Below are 15,042 nucleotides of genomic sequence, written 5' to 3' on the forward strand. Positions count from 1 at the left end.
CCCAAAACCATGAGTTCAGTGAACTTGCTTAGATTTCCAAGTGCTGGCAGAGCAAACAAACAGCCGATTGCCTGAGGGCTAAGTGCAGAAAACCTGCAGTATAATTCTCTTTTACAGCTGGACAAACGAATACATGTTTTACCCTGCATGGCATGAAATTTTAGGTGAAACCCCAAATCCAATGCTCTCCCCAAATGCTCAAGAGACAACGAATCTGAACCAGGAAGGTTTAAATGTCACTCTTGTCTTCTTTGCCCCATTAATTATTTTGTAGTATACAGTACAAAGCAGATGTGCAGGTTGATGGGAAGCTTTCATTTGACCTGCCAGGTTATGTGGGATGGTGCCGTGTTGGAAATTCCTCGAGTACATTTATATCCTAATGTGTGATAATGCCTCCCTCAAGCTCAACCCATACATTTAGGATATTGTGTAGTTACAACTTGAAACCTAAAGATAAGCTGCTTTCACTGCAGCTTCTTTATAAAGGTGATTAATTCAACTGGAAACAAATCCTGCCTTTTGCATCTTCCAGTGGGGAGAAACAAATGGAGGACTGCATTCCCTACAGTTCAAACTCGGTTGATTTCATGTTTTTTACCCCTCTTCACCCCTCAGTTACCTTGAATTTCTGAAAAACATTTTTCCAAATTATATCCTTGTTGAAAGAAATTATACTTGGTTAAAGACCTTTGAAATTAATCAGCTTTTACTCTGCCTGAGAAACTTTACAGATTCCAGGGTGGGGTTTTGTCTTTATTTGCAGTTTATTTATCCCTGTTAGTGATCTCCCTTTTGAAATCCCTTACCTGTTACATCCCATGCCCACTCAATAGTTGTAGGCATATTTTTGCTTGATGTTGTAACTACATGTAATAGGAGACAGCCTCTATCCTGAAAGTCTTACAGCACTATACATTTGACAGGCTGTTTGATAAGACTCTCTCTTTAGTTTGCACACTGTGCTAGGAAAAAAAAATGACATAAAAACCTTGGCCATGGATCTTTTGCATCCCAGCTCAGCCCTGGAAGCACGAGGTCATTTTTTGGTTGCTGTCCATGAAGGTGCTCTGTGCTTTCAGACAGAGGCCTGAGGAGAAGGTGAGGAGTTAACTTGCTGTTTAAAAGAAGCAACAAGGCAAAAACAGATCCAAACGAAGAGTTTGTATTTCAGCGCCACAATTAGAGAGGGGTGGGGACAGTGTGATCTCCAGTGATGTGCAGAATGGCAGAGAGGGTGGGCGGTTGGACTGTCAAACTGCCTTAATTTAATTGCAAACACATGCTGATGAGTCCCCTCCTCCTGGACCTCAGGGCTGGGAAACTTTTTTTGTCAGCTCCCTGCAGCTCAGAATTGAGGCAAATACGCTCCAGCAAACACCATGCTGATCAAACCTTCAGTTCTTGGAGGCTTTTTGTATTTTCTCCTCCTGCCTGGTTTCTCCTGCTCCTGCCCCAGCCGCTGCCTGTGCTTCAGGACCACAGTGAGATGCATGCATCTGATGTTGGAAACCATCCCCGAGATCCCGCCCCAGACAAACATTCTGTGAGTAACCACTTCATTTTCCTGCCTTTCTTACCTGCATGGTCTTTAGAAAGAAGGAGAAAAAAAGAAAAAAAAGTCAAGGCCAAAGGCATACATTTTATCCTCTTTTCCCCCTGCAGAATTTTCAGCCTCAAGAACTGTTTTGTGCTTTTAAAACACGAAACAGAAACTGCATCTTCTGGCATCGGTTAATTGCTAATGGGACAATCAAGGGAATCGAAAAATGTAATGAGAGTAATTCCAAGCAAGCACTGGAAGACAGTTTTGGGGAATCAAAGGTCAAAACTTAAACTGATCTTATGGAAAGAAACACAGTTTGCATTTTAGAAGGCTTTGTGTATGGGTGTAGGGGAGAGAGGAAATAGAGCAGCTCAGGCTTTTGTCTCCAGTGACATGAACACTTTCCTTATATATACAACACCATTTCAGTACTGAATTTCTAAGTACTGGTTTACCACTTCCTACTTGAACAGTTCAAACCAAGGTTGAGGCTTATTTGGAAAGTAACAGCTGTGGTAACTCATAGATTACTTGAGAAATAAGAAGGAGAGGGAGCTGGTGGCTGAGTCCGTTCAAACAGGAAAGGTGGAGGAAAAGGACACTGCATTCTTGGAGACTCCTAAAGAGCCTCCAAGAATTATAGGTGCAGAAGAACACTTCCCTGTGATTCTAACTAATCCTAAATTTAAAGGTGTCTTTAAGATGCAGTGCCACGTGACAAAATCCTTCCCTTTGTGCTACTCTTATCTGATCCCTTGTCTTGGATGACCCTTTTTTTGTAAGTAGTTGGAAAGACTTGTCAAAATGAATCTTCAGTCTCATCCTCCTTAAACTGCTGCTGGTTGCAAACCTTTTCCAACATGAGTTTGAGCAGCTTTTCCCTTTGCTTATAACAACCTCACTTTTATCTCAGCTGGCACATCCATGCCGCATTTCTCCCACGAACATCTCACTGATATTGCCAATGCACCTTCTCTGCTGGCAGCCGGAGGAACGTGCTGTGGGCAAGAGGCTGGCATTGGACTGCTGCCATCCAGGTCTGCTTTGGTGGGTGGAGACCACAGAGGTTCTTGCATTGGTGGCCCACAGGATGAGATCTACACTTGCTACAGCTGCCAAAGCTTTCTCACTGCCTGGGCTGGTGCTGGAGTGATTATTTGCAGTGTGACCCTGCTCAGTACTCGCTCACTGGGCAGTGCTTATGTGCTCTTACAGTAACTTGCAGCATCTGACTCTTCACACTCTTAACCAACCTTTTTCTCCCCCTTATTCTCCTGCATCTTGAAATATTAAAATATTTAAAGTACCCTGACACTGATTTTAGCAAAGTAACTTGCTCCTCCTTGTTTAGACCTAGATTTTATTGAGGGAAAAGTTTGTTCCATTGGCTGAAGTATTTCTGAGATCATTGAAGCTTCATTCCTGTTCTTTGCAATGAGGCAACGTTTGCTGTCACAGTGGATCCTGCGTGCGTTTCTGCTAGAGATCCTCCAAGTGCAGAGGGAGGGAACTTTACTGTGCCACCAACTCTCTCCTACTCTGGAATGGTGTGCTCCCTCTGGCAGCAGCACTCTTCATTCTCTGCACCACCTTGAATGGGAAACTGGCTTTTAAAACATTAAAGAAATAGTATAGGTGTGAGATATTAAAATTGCAATATTGCAAAGGAAGATGATTCTTCACGAACCAGTATTTTTTAAGGTGATTTATCCATTTTATGCTCCTTTACTACTGTCTGCATAATTATAAGCAATCCACATATTGGTGATCAGAGATCCTCACAGACGTAAAGACAGATGAGCCTGGTGAGTGCTCTCTGTTGGCAGATCATGGGCTTTTGTGTGGCAAGGAAGAATCCTGTCTGGCTATCCTGAAGATCTAATGTATGCAAATGCATTTCCCAGCCAGCATCCCATTTGTATCTGTTATAAATAGCATTTGAGTAATTAAACTTTTTTTGAATTGTGGAAGATCAAGGAATGCTTCTTAACCAAGCCCTGACTCCTCCAGCTTTTTGGTATGTTAGTGTTTCTCCTGGGAGACCCCTTGTGTCAGACTGAACATTTGGAATTATAGCAAGAATAGTCTTGATCACAGAGTTATTCTGAGCAGAAAATGTGGGATTGGGATATTTTCCACAGTTAATCTTTGGTGTGAACAGGACTGAGTCTGTGACTGCAGCTCCAAACACCGATCCCAGGCTCCAGCTCGGTTCCCTCGAAGAACAGCTGCAGTTTCCAGATGGAGTTTGCTTTGAAGTTGGGAGTTCGGGACTTTCTGACCTCCGTGACTCCGTGCCACCCTCTCTAAGAATCCTGGAAGAGTGGGGAGGTCTCCTAGCTGGCACAGGCTGTGCTTCACCATTGGCAGATGGCCCCTGGGGCTGCAGCCAGCTGGCGGCACTCGGAGCCGCCCATCGCCTTCTCTGAGCGATGCTGGGATTGGCATGGAACCAGCTCCAGGATTGATGAGCTGTTACTGGCTCCTCTTGGGTCGCCATTTCCCTCCTCCCTTCCCAATCCCAGCTGGGTACAGCTGAGGATCTGGCCCAAAGTCTGGTTTTAGCAGTAGACTATTTATCTTTGGTAATGGAGACTGCTTGCTTTATCCCAAGCAGGGAATGGGATGGCAGGAACAACTACACGTGTACAGATAAGCCATAAAAATTCATGGTGTAGAACTGCAAACGTATTTTGGCTGGTGTCTGTTCAATTGGAACACGATTATCCAGATGTGATCTGCTGGTTACCGCTGGGATTCAGGCAGTTCTTCCAGCCAGCAGCCCAAGGAAGGCAACAGCTGTGGAACATACATTCTGAAAATTTCAATAGGTCTTTAACCTTCGCAGCCATTTGTTCTGCAGTGTGACATTTAAAACAATAAACTTTAAAACATGTGGGCATGAGTAGAAGAAATCCATGGAAAGAAGTTCCCCTCTGGCTGGCAGCTAATGGATTGCAATCCAATTATCCATGGGTTATTCTTCTTTCTGCATTATGCAGGGCACATAATGAATGAGTACTGCCGGAGAAACATAGCTGAGGGCACAGGGCAGGATCCGGGATCTGAACACATCGCTGGCATGAACTGAAGGTGACCCAGTTGTTCACAGACCTGGTTGCTAATTGGGCAGTGTAAGCGTGGCCAGCAGGACAAGTTTTGTTTCCCTTCCTCGCTGTGCTGCTTTTGGTGCCTGCTCAGCTCCTCTCCTCTGGAGTAGGACAGGGTGTAGCTCTCATAGTCTATTAATAAGCACATTTTGAGAAGGAATTTTATACATTTTTTGGGGAAAGGTTTACTGAGCAAATGAGTTCTTGGAAATGCTGCTCTGTTTGTGGTCTCTGTCGTGTGTTTTGGGTTGAAGAAGGGATTACTCATTTCCTCTGTGTGTGATAATCTTATATGCAGCCATTAAATGCACACCCACACATTCTGCATGTGCCAGGTAGAATCTCTTTCTGTCTTCTTGCACTGTAGTATTTAATCCTTATTAAACCTTCTAGAGGTGACCAAGAACTTTATGTTCTATTTTTAGAAATCTCTTAATTGGCAGGAAAATGAGGAGGGGAGGTATTTCGAATATTTTTTCCTTCTATAAACATTTCAGCATCTTTTGATAGAAGCTTCCTAAGTCTTGTGACCATAGCTACCCTAAGTGTTTAAAATCCTGCTTTCACTGAACTTCCCAGTCCTTCAGCATCTGGTTCCCACTTGAGTATTTGTATTTTTGTTGCCCTTACCACATCCCTCTCCCTGTAGGGATACCAGGGCTCTTTCCTGTTCTCTTTAAGGAGAAGTCAGTATTTTTTGGTGAAAGAATGTGTGTGTATTCTGGGTAAAAACTTTAATGATCATGCTCTTAAAAAAGTGGAAGACTGACACTTAAGCTACACGAGACTCAATATTCAAGTGTTTATTTTACTTCCTCTGAATCAGGGTCAGAACATACTTCAGGAGGAGGGAAAGTTTTCTTCCTTTGATGTAGGCAGTATCTTGGATAAATGGTGCAAAGGAATTATGCATTAAGAGAGTCATGCTGCCATGAATGCCCAGCTGCTTTGGGTAGGATCAGACCCTACTCTTCATCCCACTCCTAATAAATAATAGCTCAAAATATCTAACATTGATGAAGTCAGCATCTTTTTGTGTAATCTTCCAACTTGAATATGTGTTCAGGATGAAAATTATGTTTTGGAGGTATGGCTGGTCCCTACCCTTCCTGGAAAGAGCTAAAGGGATGCCATGTGGTATTTGAAGTGATCCCACCAGGAATGAGGCACCAGCAGAACCCTCCTGCCCTGGCACTGCCTTTCAGGCAGAGCATTCCCAGCAGCTTACATGGACAGAAAAAGTGAGATCAAACCAGCTTGGTACACTGGCTGATGGATTATGGTCAAGTTCCTGCCCCAGCTGACGCAGAGGGAGCCCTTTAGAAAACCTGACTCCTGTTTGTGGGAGCTGAAATCTTAAAAAGCTGAGTTCAGGAATGCCTGTGGTAATTTTCTTAATTAAAATCTAGTGTTCCTGAATCTTCAAAATAAGTGGTGTGGCAGTGCAGCAGGGAACCACAGCCTGTTCTGCAGAGTGAGGCTCCCTGCAGCTGCTTGCTCTCCACTGTTTCAACCATGATCCCATCATTTCATTTCCTTGTATCTCCATGCTCAACATATTTTCCTTCCTCTTCACTCTTTGAACAGTCAGATCTTGATGTCTTAAGCTGGTAAGGCCCAAAATAGCCAGGACTTGGAAAATCCCCAGCCCTGAGCCTCCCCATGGTCTCCTCATCTGCCTCGCAGGGCTGGCAGGGCTCAGCTGCCCATGTAAGGGGTTCTGGGATGAAGGCTGTCATTTATTAAAGCCATTTGGGGACTCGTGTGGGACAGGAACATTCCTGAGTTGGGGATCTGATGACAGTGAGTCTGGAAGACTTCATTTCCATCTCAGCAAGGCAGTTTTCCCTTCCTGCCAGGACTGGTGTGGTTTGGCAGCACTGGGGAACCTGCAGAGCTGACTCTGATGTGCAGATAAATGTGAGGAATGAACATCTTTCTGATAAATGTCCTGGCTCTTCTTGTATATTGGAAACTTGTCTTATATATTTTTAGGATGTGTTTAGGCTGTCTTTCACGCCCTCCCTTCCTCTGTAAACACAGGGAGGAGCTTCAACATCTTCTCTCTGTAAGAGCACCTTTACTCTCCAACGTGTCATTGTTGGTGGTGATTGTGTGGCTGCCACTTTCCAACCAGTTCTGGGCAGAACCGTCAGCATCACTGCTGTGCACAGCGTTGGGAGCACAAAGGATTCTTCAATGACGCAAACCCAGTCATTTCCACGGAACTGCAGTAAAACGCCTCTTGTAGCTAATTATCTGCTTAGTTAACATAGTAATACATGAGCCTGTGAAAGCCTAAACAGATTAAACAGAAGTGGAAGTTTCTTGTAAAAGCCATTGATTGCTTTGTGTGATAATCACTGATAATTATTTAACACAAGGCTTGCAGGGATGATTGTTCTGATAGCAGCTGAGAGGCTCAGACAGATTCGAGTGCCATTCTTTAAAGACCCATTTCCCATCCATGTGCAAATTCTGGCATTCTTTGTAGTCTCTGTCAATAATTCCCAAATTCAGAAAAGGTGACTAATTTCTACAGCAGATCCTGGATTATCCACATATTCCAGGTCACTTTCCTGTCAGAGCATGAGGGCTTGGTGAGATTTTAGGCTGAGCCAGTCAAACTGATGTTGTCCAGAGGGATCTGTGGTGGGTGATGCTGCTGTCCCAGGCCTCCACTCTGTGTGAAGGTAGAAAAGGATCCAGAATCCTTTAGCAGCAGCTGTTCCTTGTGGGAAGGTCGTTTGTAATGCCAGACTGCTGTTCTTGAAATCATGGGGGAGAGTTAAATCATGAGGGATTATTCCCCCCCCCCCCCCCCCCCTCCCATTTTTCAAATTCCCAGGTGGAAAGAAGTGGGCAGGAGGGAGGGAGCCCAGCTGCTGTGGAGCAGCTGCCCTGGGACAGGCTCCGTGCTGGGTCCCTGTAAAAAGCACATTTGTTCCTGGACAGAAACGTGAATTTCCAGAGTGAGTGTCCTGGGAATGGAGAGGAACAAGTGTTTCTGTGTGAGAGGAGGCAAACTCTGTGGGGAAGGTTCTCAATCAAACACATGCAAGTCAGGGAATTCCCAGTGCAGCCCTTCACTGCCAGCGATGCTTTAGGCTAAAGCAAGGTCTGGAGTGAAAACTAAGGATGAGCCAAAGTATTGGGGTTTTTATATGGTAAAGAGGAGTATGTAGGTTCCTCTGCCTGCCCAGGGACATTCTTTGCTGTGCTGGGACATCAACACTGGTACCCTTTAATGCTGTCTGGGGTGCAGGGAGCAGAATAGCCTGGCCCATCCTCCAGGGCAGGATCCACCTACCTAAACCATGTGTGGCTAATGCCTGTCTCACCTGAAGTCCACTGAGTGTTTTATGGGCCTTGCTAATTGAGATATTTAAAAAAAACCCTGAATCTGCAGTTTCAGTCAGTGACTATTTGCCCTTTCTATTTGTAGCAATTTCCTGCCATAGTTATTTTATCTATGGTTAAATAAGCAATTTAAGTTCTTTTCATTGTCATGTTTTCTAGACTTCATATCATTCTCATTGCTTTATTTTGGATTCTCTCCAGTTATTTCACATCATTCCTTGAAAGAAGTGCTCAGATAAGGGATGCAATGTTTCTGTTCCTTTTTTTGTCTGTGGGGAAAGCTGTTGCCTTTGTGATGGAGAGCAAACCAAAATGAACTTTCCAAAGGACTGAAAGATAGCTGGGGTCCAGAGAATCATCTAAAGGCCTTACCTGGAACGGAAAACAGAAGAAAAATTAAAATATTTCATTAAAATAATGAGCTAAGCTTTATTACATGCTCCTTGGGGGTGGTGTAGTTTAAAAAGAACTCTAGTTCTGTGTGGTTTAAAGGACTGCAGTTGTCTTTGTTCATTAAAACACTCAGAGGTTTTTTGTCCCCACCTGCAGCCTGTGACCCGAAGGTGGATTTTACACTTCCCTGCCTGCTGCCTTCCCTGAGCATGGCCGGCTCCAGCCCTGACCCCTGTGTGTTCCTCCCGTGCATTTGTAATGTTCCCTATTACCTGCAGCCAGCTGCCTGCACTGATTACAGGGCCCTTTACAACCCCCCGAGCAGCAGGGTTGGTGTTTGTGCATTGCAGGCTGTAAATCAGCTTTGCATTTCTTCACCTTTTTTCCTGTTCTAGTAAAAGTCTTTGCTGGTTTCCTTTTAACGAGGCCGTGGAGAAGAGGCAGCACGCTGTGCTGTCACTGCTGCCAGTGTTTAATTGTGTTTGGTTTTATGGTGGCAGCCATTGCCTGGAAAAATCCATAAAGATACCCTCAAATTCATATTGTCAGGGAAGAAAGAGAAGAAGGGCAAGAAATGCACATTTGAAGCAATGCAAGTTAAGCCAAACACACCTGAAAATGTCAGAGGTGATCCTTTGGAGCTGCAGCTTGCAGTGGACAACCAGAGAGGGTGAATTGCAATTAGAAATATTGGGGTTTTTAAATATTCTGAAGCTGTGTTTGTTTCTGCCCTCTAATTCTTCTCTGTGCAGTATTTACCTCTAAGAGAGGTGAAAGATTTCTTTCTGTATTAGACTATTGAATCCTTTGATCAAAATGGAAAAGTTAAAGGAAAAAAACACAACAGAAAAAACTTCCACTGGACCATGTGCTGTTAAATCCAGTGATAAGAAAGGGGTAACGAGGCAGATATTTGATTTTTCAGTATAATTTAAGTAAAACTGCCTTGCATTTTCTGCCTAAAAAGTAAGAATATTTATTATGAATTTTTTAGCATAGAGAGACTGCATTTTGCAAACTGTTAAGCTAAAGAAATGTTACATCTTGGGGCAATGGTTTTAAACTGAAATAAGTCAGGTTTACATTAGATATTAAGCAGAAAGTTTTTACTCAGGGGATGTTGAGGTCCTGGGACACGTTGCCCAGAGAAGCTGTGGCTGCCCCATCCCTGGAAGTGTCCAAGGCCAGGTTGGACAGGGCTTGGAGCACCCTGGGATAGTGGAAGGGGTCCCTGCCATGGCGGGGAGGGTGGAATTAGATGAAATTTAAAATCCTTTCCAACTCAAACCAACCTGTGATTCTATGATTCCATGATCTTTAAATAAAATCAGCTTTACTCATTGTGCAGCCTCTTCCTGGGTACTTGCTCCAAGCTGTTTCAGACCCCTTGGGTCCTGTCTGTCTGTTTGAGGTTACCTGCAGTGATAGCACCTCTTTCTAATTTGAATTTTATAAATGCCACGATTCTTGTTGATGCCTGTCTCAAGACAAGTTGAATTTGCAGCTCTTTGTAGAATGCTTGTTTTAAACTCTGCCTCCAAGTGTGACTTTACCATCAGAATGGGCAACTCGTGCTTTTTTCCTCTTAAAGAAAATGCCCTTAAAAGGCTGCCTTAACCTGAAAAAACAGCTGTGTATTCCCTAAATGTGATAGATCAAGCAGTGCAGGAGAAAAAAATCCATTTCAGTGTGTGCTTTGGACAGAAACTTGCAGCAATCCCCGTTTGTCAGCTTTTGTGATTTGTTGTAACACACTGGGCCATGCAAGGTGCCAAATCAATGCACGTTTCCTATAGATGTGTTTCTTCTTGGTTAGCCAGGTTAAACCACTTAGCTCTTATTTCATTATCCCATTAGCAATCCAAACCCCATGGTTTTGGGTTCCAAGCTGATGTAGTTCCATGGGCAGCCCTTGAAATTTGCCAGAATCCCCTGGACTCCAGTAATTCTAATTGCAGTTGGCACAGATCTGAAATGCAGGCAGAGATAAGCTGTTGTAAGTCTTGGAGCATTGCAGAGCAAAATGGGAAATTCTTATTATATGAGGTTATTTGAGCAAATTTAACCATTGTAGGGCAAAGATAGTTCTAGTAGGGAGCTAAGTTATGGGTCCACATGATGATGTGTGTTCCTCTACAAATCAGGATGAGATGCAAGAGTAATTGCACGTGAACTTGGGGTGTTTTGCTGCAGACTCTTTTCTGGTGCTCATGGGAATGATCCCTTGAGTCCTTTTAGTGTCTGGTTTTCTGTGGAATTAGAATAAAGAATTTTATCACTATAGGCTTGTCCCAGCTACTGGCTGACTTTTCAGACAAGAGCAGACCCCAACCATTGTCCTCACTCCTCCAGGCCCTTCCCTGGTCTAATGATTTGTTTATATCCTCTACTTTTAGAGATTTGCGCTTCAACCACATCAAGGAGATACAACCTGGAGCCTTCAGAAGACTGAAGAACCTCAACACACTGTAAGTTGCACCCAAGGATATCCATTAATTACTTCTGTTAGTACTATCCCCTAAAATGGCTTAAAGGTGGCCTTGGGCTTTTATTTATTTCACTCAAGTTATGCATATCCAGCCAAAGCTTTAAAATTCCCTCTGTTCCATCCTGTGTCCTGTTTCTTGCCTTCTTTTATTTAAATGTGGTGTTCAGTAACTTTAATTTTTCACAATTAACTTCTCTGTTTAAAAATAAAATATGATGAGCTCTAGCACTGACTAAGGATGTTTGAGCAGGTATGGCCTTAGAGTAGCCCATAAAAGGAGTTCTCACCTGCGATCAAGACAGTGGAGGGATGGATTAAAATCATCTTCCTTTCCATGGTCTCCTCTAACACATGAACCACATCAGTTGCTCTGTGTGAGTTCCACTGAGCATCCTTCAAATGCCATCTTTCCCTATGCCCTAAAAGAGGTGCCTACATCTACCCTACTCCAGGTAGGAATGGGGGTAGAAGGCTGCCCCTCCAGCCTTGTATCACACTCTCACGTCACTGCACACACTGCTCCACTAACCAGCTTCTCACTCTTCCCAAAGGAAATCCTGGGATTCTCTGCTCCTTCTGGCTGCTCCAGGGCTGAGGACTTGGAGACAGATCTGAGTGCATCTGCACCCCGTAGCCAAGGAGCTGCAAACACACCAGCTCCCAAATCAGAACCAGAAGCTGTGTCAGCACAGCACTGTGCTGGATGCAGTTGGGCTGTTGAGACTCAGATCTAATTACTCGAGCTGTGACATGGTGCTAACAGCCATAGGATTTCCAGGTCCAAGCCAGAATTCCTCGGTGAGGCAAAGGAACTCCTTTGGGAGCCTGACAGATGTTCATACATTCATGATCTCAAATGGTAACAGAAAGTTCAGGTTGTTTTCTTCTGTCTGGCCTTGAGCGATCTGAAGTCCCTGATCCTGTGAAGGTAGCAGAGCTGAAGGAAGGAAAACCTGGGCAATAACACATTCAGTCAACACTAAGTAGTTGTAGGAAAAGTAGGATTACAGCAGGACTTTATTACTGAGACCTACTGAAGTCTTATCTTTGAAAAATCAGCATTTGCCAAAGATCCTTCCACTCTGTGTGTGGGGCTGAGTGGCCAAGCCATGAGTGCAGGATGCTCCAGAGTACCCTGGCTGTGGCCCAGGACAAGTGGTCATCAAATGGACTGGTCAAAAACTTTATTGCCACTGATGCTGTTCATCCAGAACGGCCCAGGTTAGTCTCTCAAACAGCACAGTGTCGTACTTAGTTGCCAAAAATAATAGGGAAGAAAGGATGCTTTGGATGGATTTCTGTCATTTGAGATAGAGAGAGAAACAAGATAGCACTATCTAGGGAGATAATAGAGTCCAAGTCTGTAGGGTTTTGTCTTATCACAAAGCTCTGCTGGGGCCTCTTGATCTCCAGCCCTGCTCTTCCACCCCTGGAGCTCTCCTGAGTCGGAAACAAAGGTTTCCAGATGATGTCATCTCAGTGTGATGCAGGCAGATGTTTGGCAGCAGCTCCCAGGACCACCAGGCGAGTTTCAGCAGAGCCCTGGGGAAAACGAGGATGCTGGCAGGGCTTCACTGGGAGAGAGGCTCCACCCAACCTGCTGAGCTTTGCAAGGGGTCCCAATTCCTGCCCTGCCAGCACCTTGGACTGGGCAGGACTCTGACCCATGCAGGACTTCTGCTTCTGTCTTCTGATTCCTCCACTCTGTGCAGAGGTAGATCCACTTAGAGCCTGACTGAGGGGTAAGGACCTCTCTCTCTCTAACACTGTTTGTGCTCCACAAATGTCTCCAGTTCTTTTTCCTTTTTGTCTCCACACTCTCCTGGACAGAGACCTCAAGGACAGCAAGTCCATGAACAGACGTTAGAGGGAATAGGCCGGAATGCACCCCTGGCATCCCTGAGCTCGTGATTTGGGATGCCAGGGCAGTGAGAACTGTGTTTTCACAGATGGTGGGCAGACACTCCTGCTGTCCCTGAACAGTGTCCTATGGCCATTGTCAGAGCTGGAAAACTGGACCAGGTGAAACACTGCTCTAACAAAATACCGCATTTTTTATATTTGGATTCTGAAAATCAGCTTGATTTGTCAAGGAAACCTTCCCATTTAGATAGTACTTCTTAAGCTTAGTTCTATTTCCTGGTCTGGCCAGCAGGCTGGAACACTCAGTTATTCTCACACTTGCAGTAGTTAACTCCCACAGCTGAAGAGTTTGATAACTGGCTGAGAGAACATTGGACCTCGCACTCCTGAAGCAAATTTCTCTCCAGGAACTTTGGTTTGTCCAATTCCCACATCAAAAGTGACAAGAGCTGAAGAATTTGCTGATGTTTCTTAGATGGTAAATTTTGCCTGAGGACTTAGATAGCTTTTCAAGTGATAAAGAGAATAAATCCTTTAAAATCCCTGAGAGGTTTCCTGGGAAAATTTGTCCAGAAAATTTGAAGTGAGAGGTTTGCAGGATAGAATAGCTCAGGTTCCACGTGCAGAGCTCTGAGCTTGCAGCTTTCTGCCATTGAATTTAAATAAATCTTGCATACACAAATAAATGTCTTTTAAAGAGCTTTTTCCACTAATGGCAGAGGAAAAGCAACAGATTCTGGTGAAGCTTCTGTTCTCCATCTCCTTTAGGGCAGAGTGGCTGTTCTGTGTCCAAGTTTGACAGTTTATAAACCACCCTGAAAAGGAAACCTTTGTAGCCTGGATGCAGGGAAATGGGTTGAGATCCTGACAGGAGAGGAGCCTGTGTGGATGTCCAGTGGGGCTGTTCAACAGTTCAAACCCTCCCCTGGCCCCTCTCTGCTGAGATTTGATAAATCACAGAGCACTACTTTAGCATTAAAAACAGGAGCTTTGTTTGTGGAAGAGTCACAGTCACTGTTTGCTTCCAGCTGGGTGCTCCTGGTGCAGCACCACAGGTAATGAGCAGTTATCCTAAATCCTGCACCACTGGGAACTTCCTGTGGCTGTGTGCAGGTGGAGAAGTTCTCTTGGGCTGAACATCCCAGAGAGTTGTAAGATTTCCTCGTTCCCTCCTGCTGGCTCTGTTCCGTTCCCATCTGTGCAGATGGTGCTGGGTATTTTTAAACTCTTAATATGTCCCCTTGGTACAAAAAAAAAAAAAAGGTAGAAGGGAGAATGAGGCAAAAACCCCTCTTGTATACCATCCACACCTCCCCAGCTCCAGGACAGCTGTTTTGCTGCAGTTTGCCATCACTTGCTGCATGGCTGAAGCCAGCATTAGCTCAGAGCAGGTGCTGGGCTGTGGGAGAGAGAGGAAATGCTGTGAGCCTGTGGTGAGGCACAGCCTCTCACTGCTTTCCAGTTTCTGCTCCTTTAGGTCATTTCTGGGTGGGGATGGATGATGACACCCCTGTGATTCCCACAGGAGTCAGCACTGCCCTGTCACCCCCTTTGGTTCCCTGCTGTATTTTCAAACCACAGCCAAAGGGCTGCTGCTCCTTTGGTCTCTCCAGCACCACCCATAGAAATGTCCAACCCAGGGACCAAAGTTTCTTTACATCCCCAGTGGGTATTTTGGTATTCCTGAGGCAAGAGCACCCTGGAGAGCAGGGACTCTGTGGAGACCACATTGCTTGTGCCTCTGCCTGGCCCTTTGCCCTGTCACTGCTCAGACATATTTCTCTTTCTGCTCAGGTGAGAGCAAAACACTTCTGGGGATCCCTGCAGCTCTGCTTTATGTGCTGCTGGTGAAGAGTCTCAGAGTGAACAGAGCAGCAATGTGGAGTTTCTGTCTTTTACTCTCTAGTAACTCCTGAGAGAATGTGTTCCTGCCAGCAAGGAGGGGATGTCAGAGCCTGCTTGGATCTCAGAATAAAAGTTTCTCCTTTAAATATGGGAAATAACTATTCCAGATCATTCTGTCAGCAAGGGGGAATGTGTGGTGGAACATAAAACTCAGTTTTTCTCCCCCTCTAAATATGATGATTTTTTTTAATAGCGTGAGGAAAAAAAAATGCTGTTTTGTCACAATGACTGTAGCGTGTGGATTGTCAAATGAAAGGAGGAAAGAGAACATGGTTTGAGTCTGAATTCCGTCCTGTCACATCATTTAATGCATTCTTCAAAACAGAAAACCACTCATTTAATGCAACTTAAGCCTGTGCCTGGCAACCTGGAGAGGG

The 15,042-nt window shown here is 44.7% G+C and overlaps 1 protein-coding gene across 1 annotated transcript in view; it reads left to right on the plus strand.

The window, feature by feature from the left end:
- Positions 1–1,382: 1,382 nt before the first annotated feature.
- The window catches only part of LOC128815861 (peroxidasin homolog), a 44,816-nt gene continuing 31,156 nt past the window's right edge, over positions 1,383–15,042 (plus strand). The window contains exons 1-2 of the mRNA XM_053992932.1: positions 1,383–1,546; positions 10,806–10,877. Coding sequence (XP_053848907.1) covers positions 1,383–1,546; positions 10,806–10,877 — 236 coding nt within the window. The remainder of the gene's footprint in view (positions 1,547–10,805; positions 10,878–15,042) is intronic.

This window comes from Vidua macroura, chromosome 17 (genome assembly GCF_024509145.1).
Source record: "Vidua macroura isolate BioBank_ID:100142 chromosome 17, ASM2450914v1, whole genome shotgun sequence".
In the NCBI taxonomy this organism is placed as follows: Eukaryota; Metazoa; Chordata; class Aves; order Passeriformes; family Viduidae; genus Vidua; species Vidua macroura.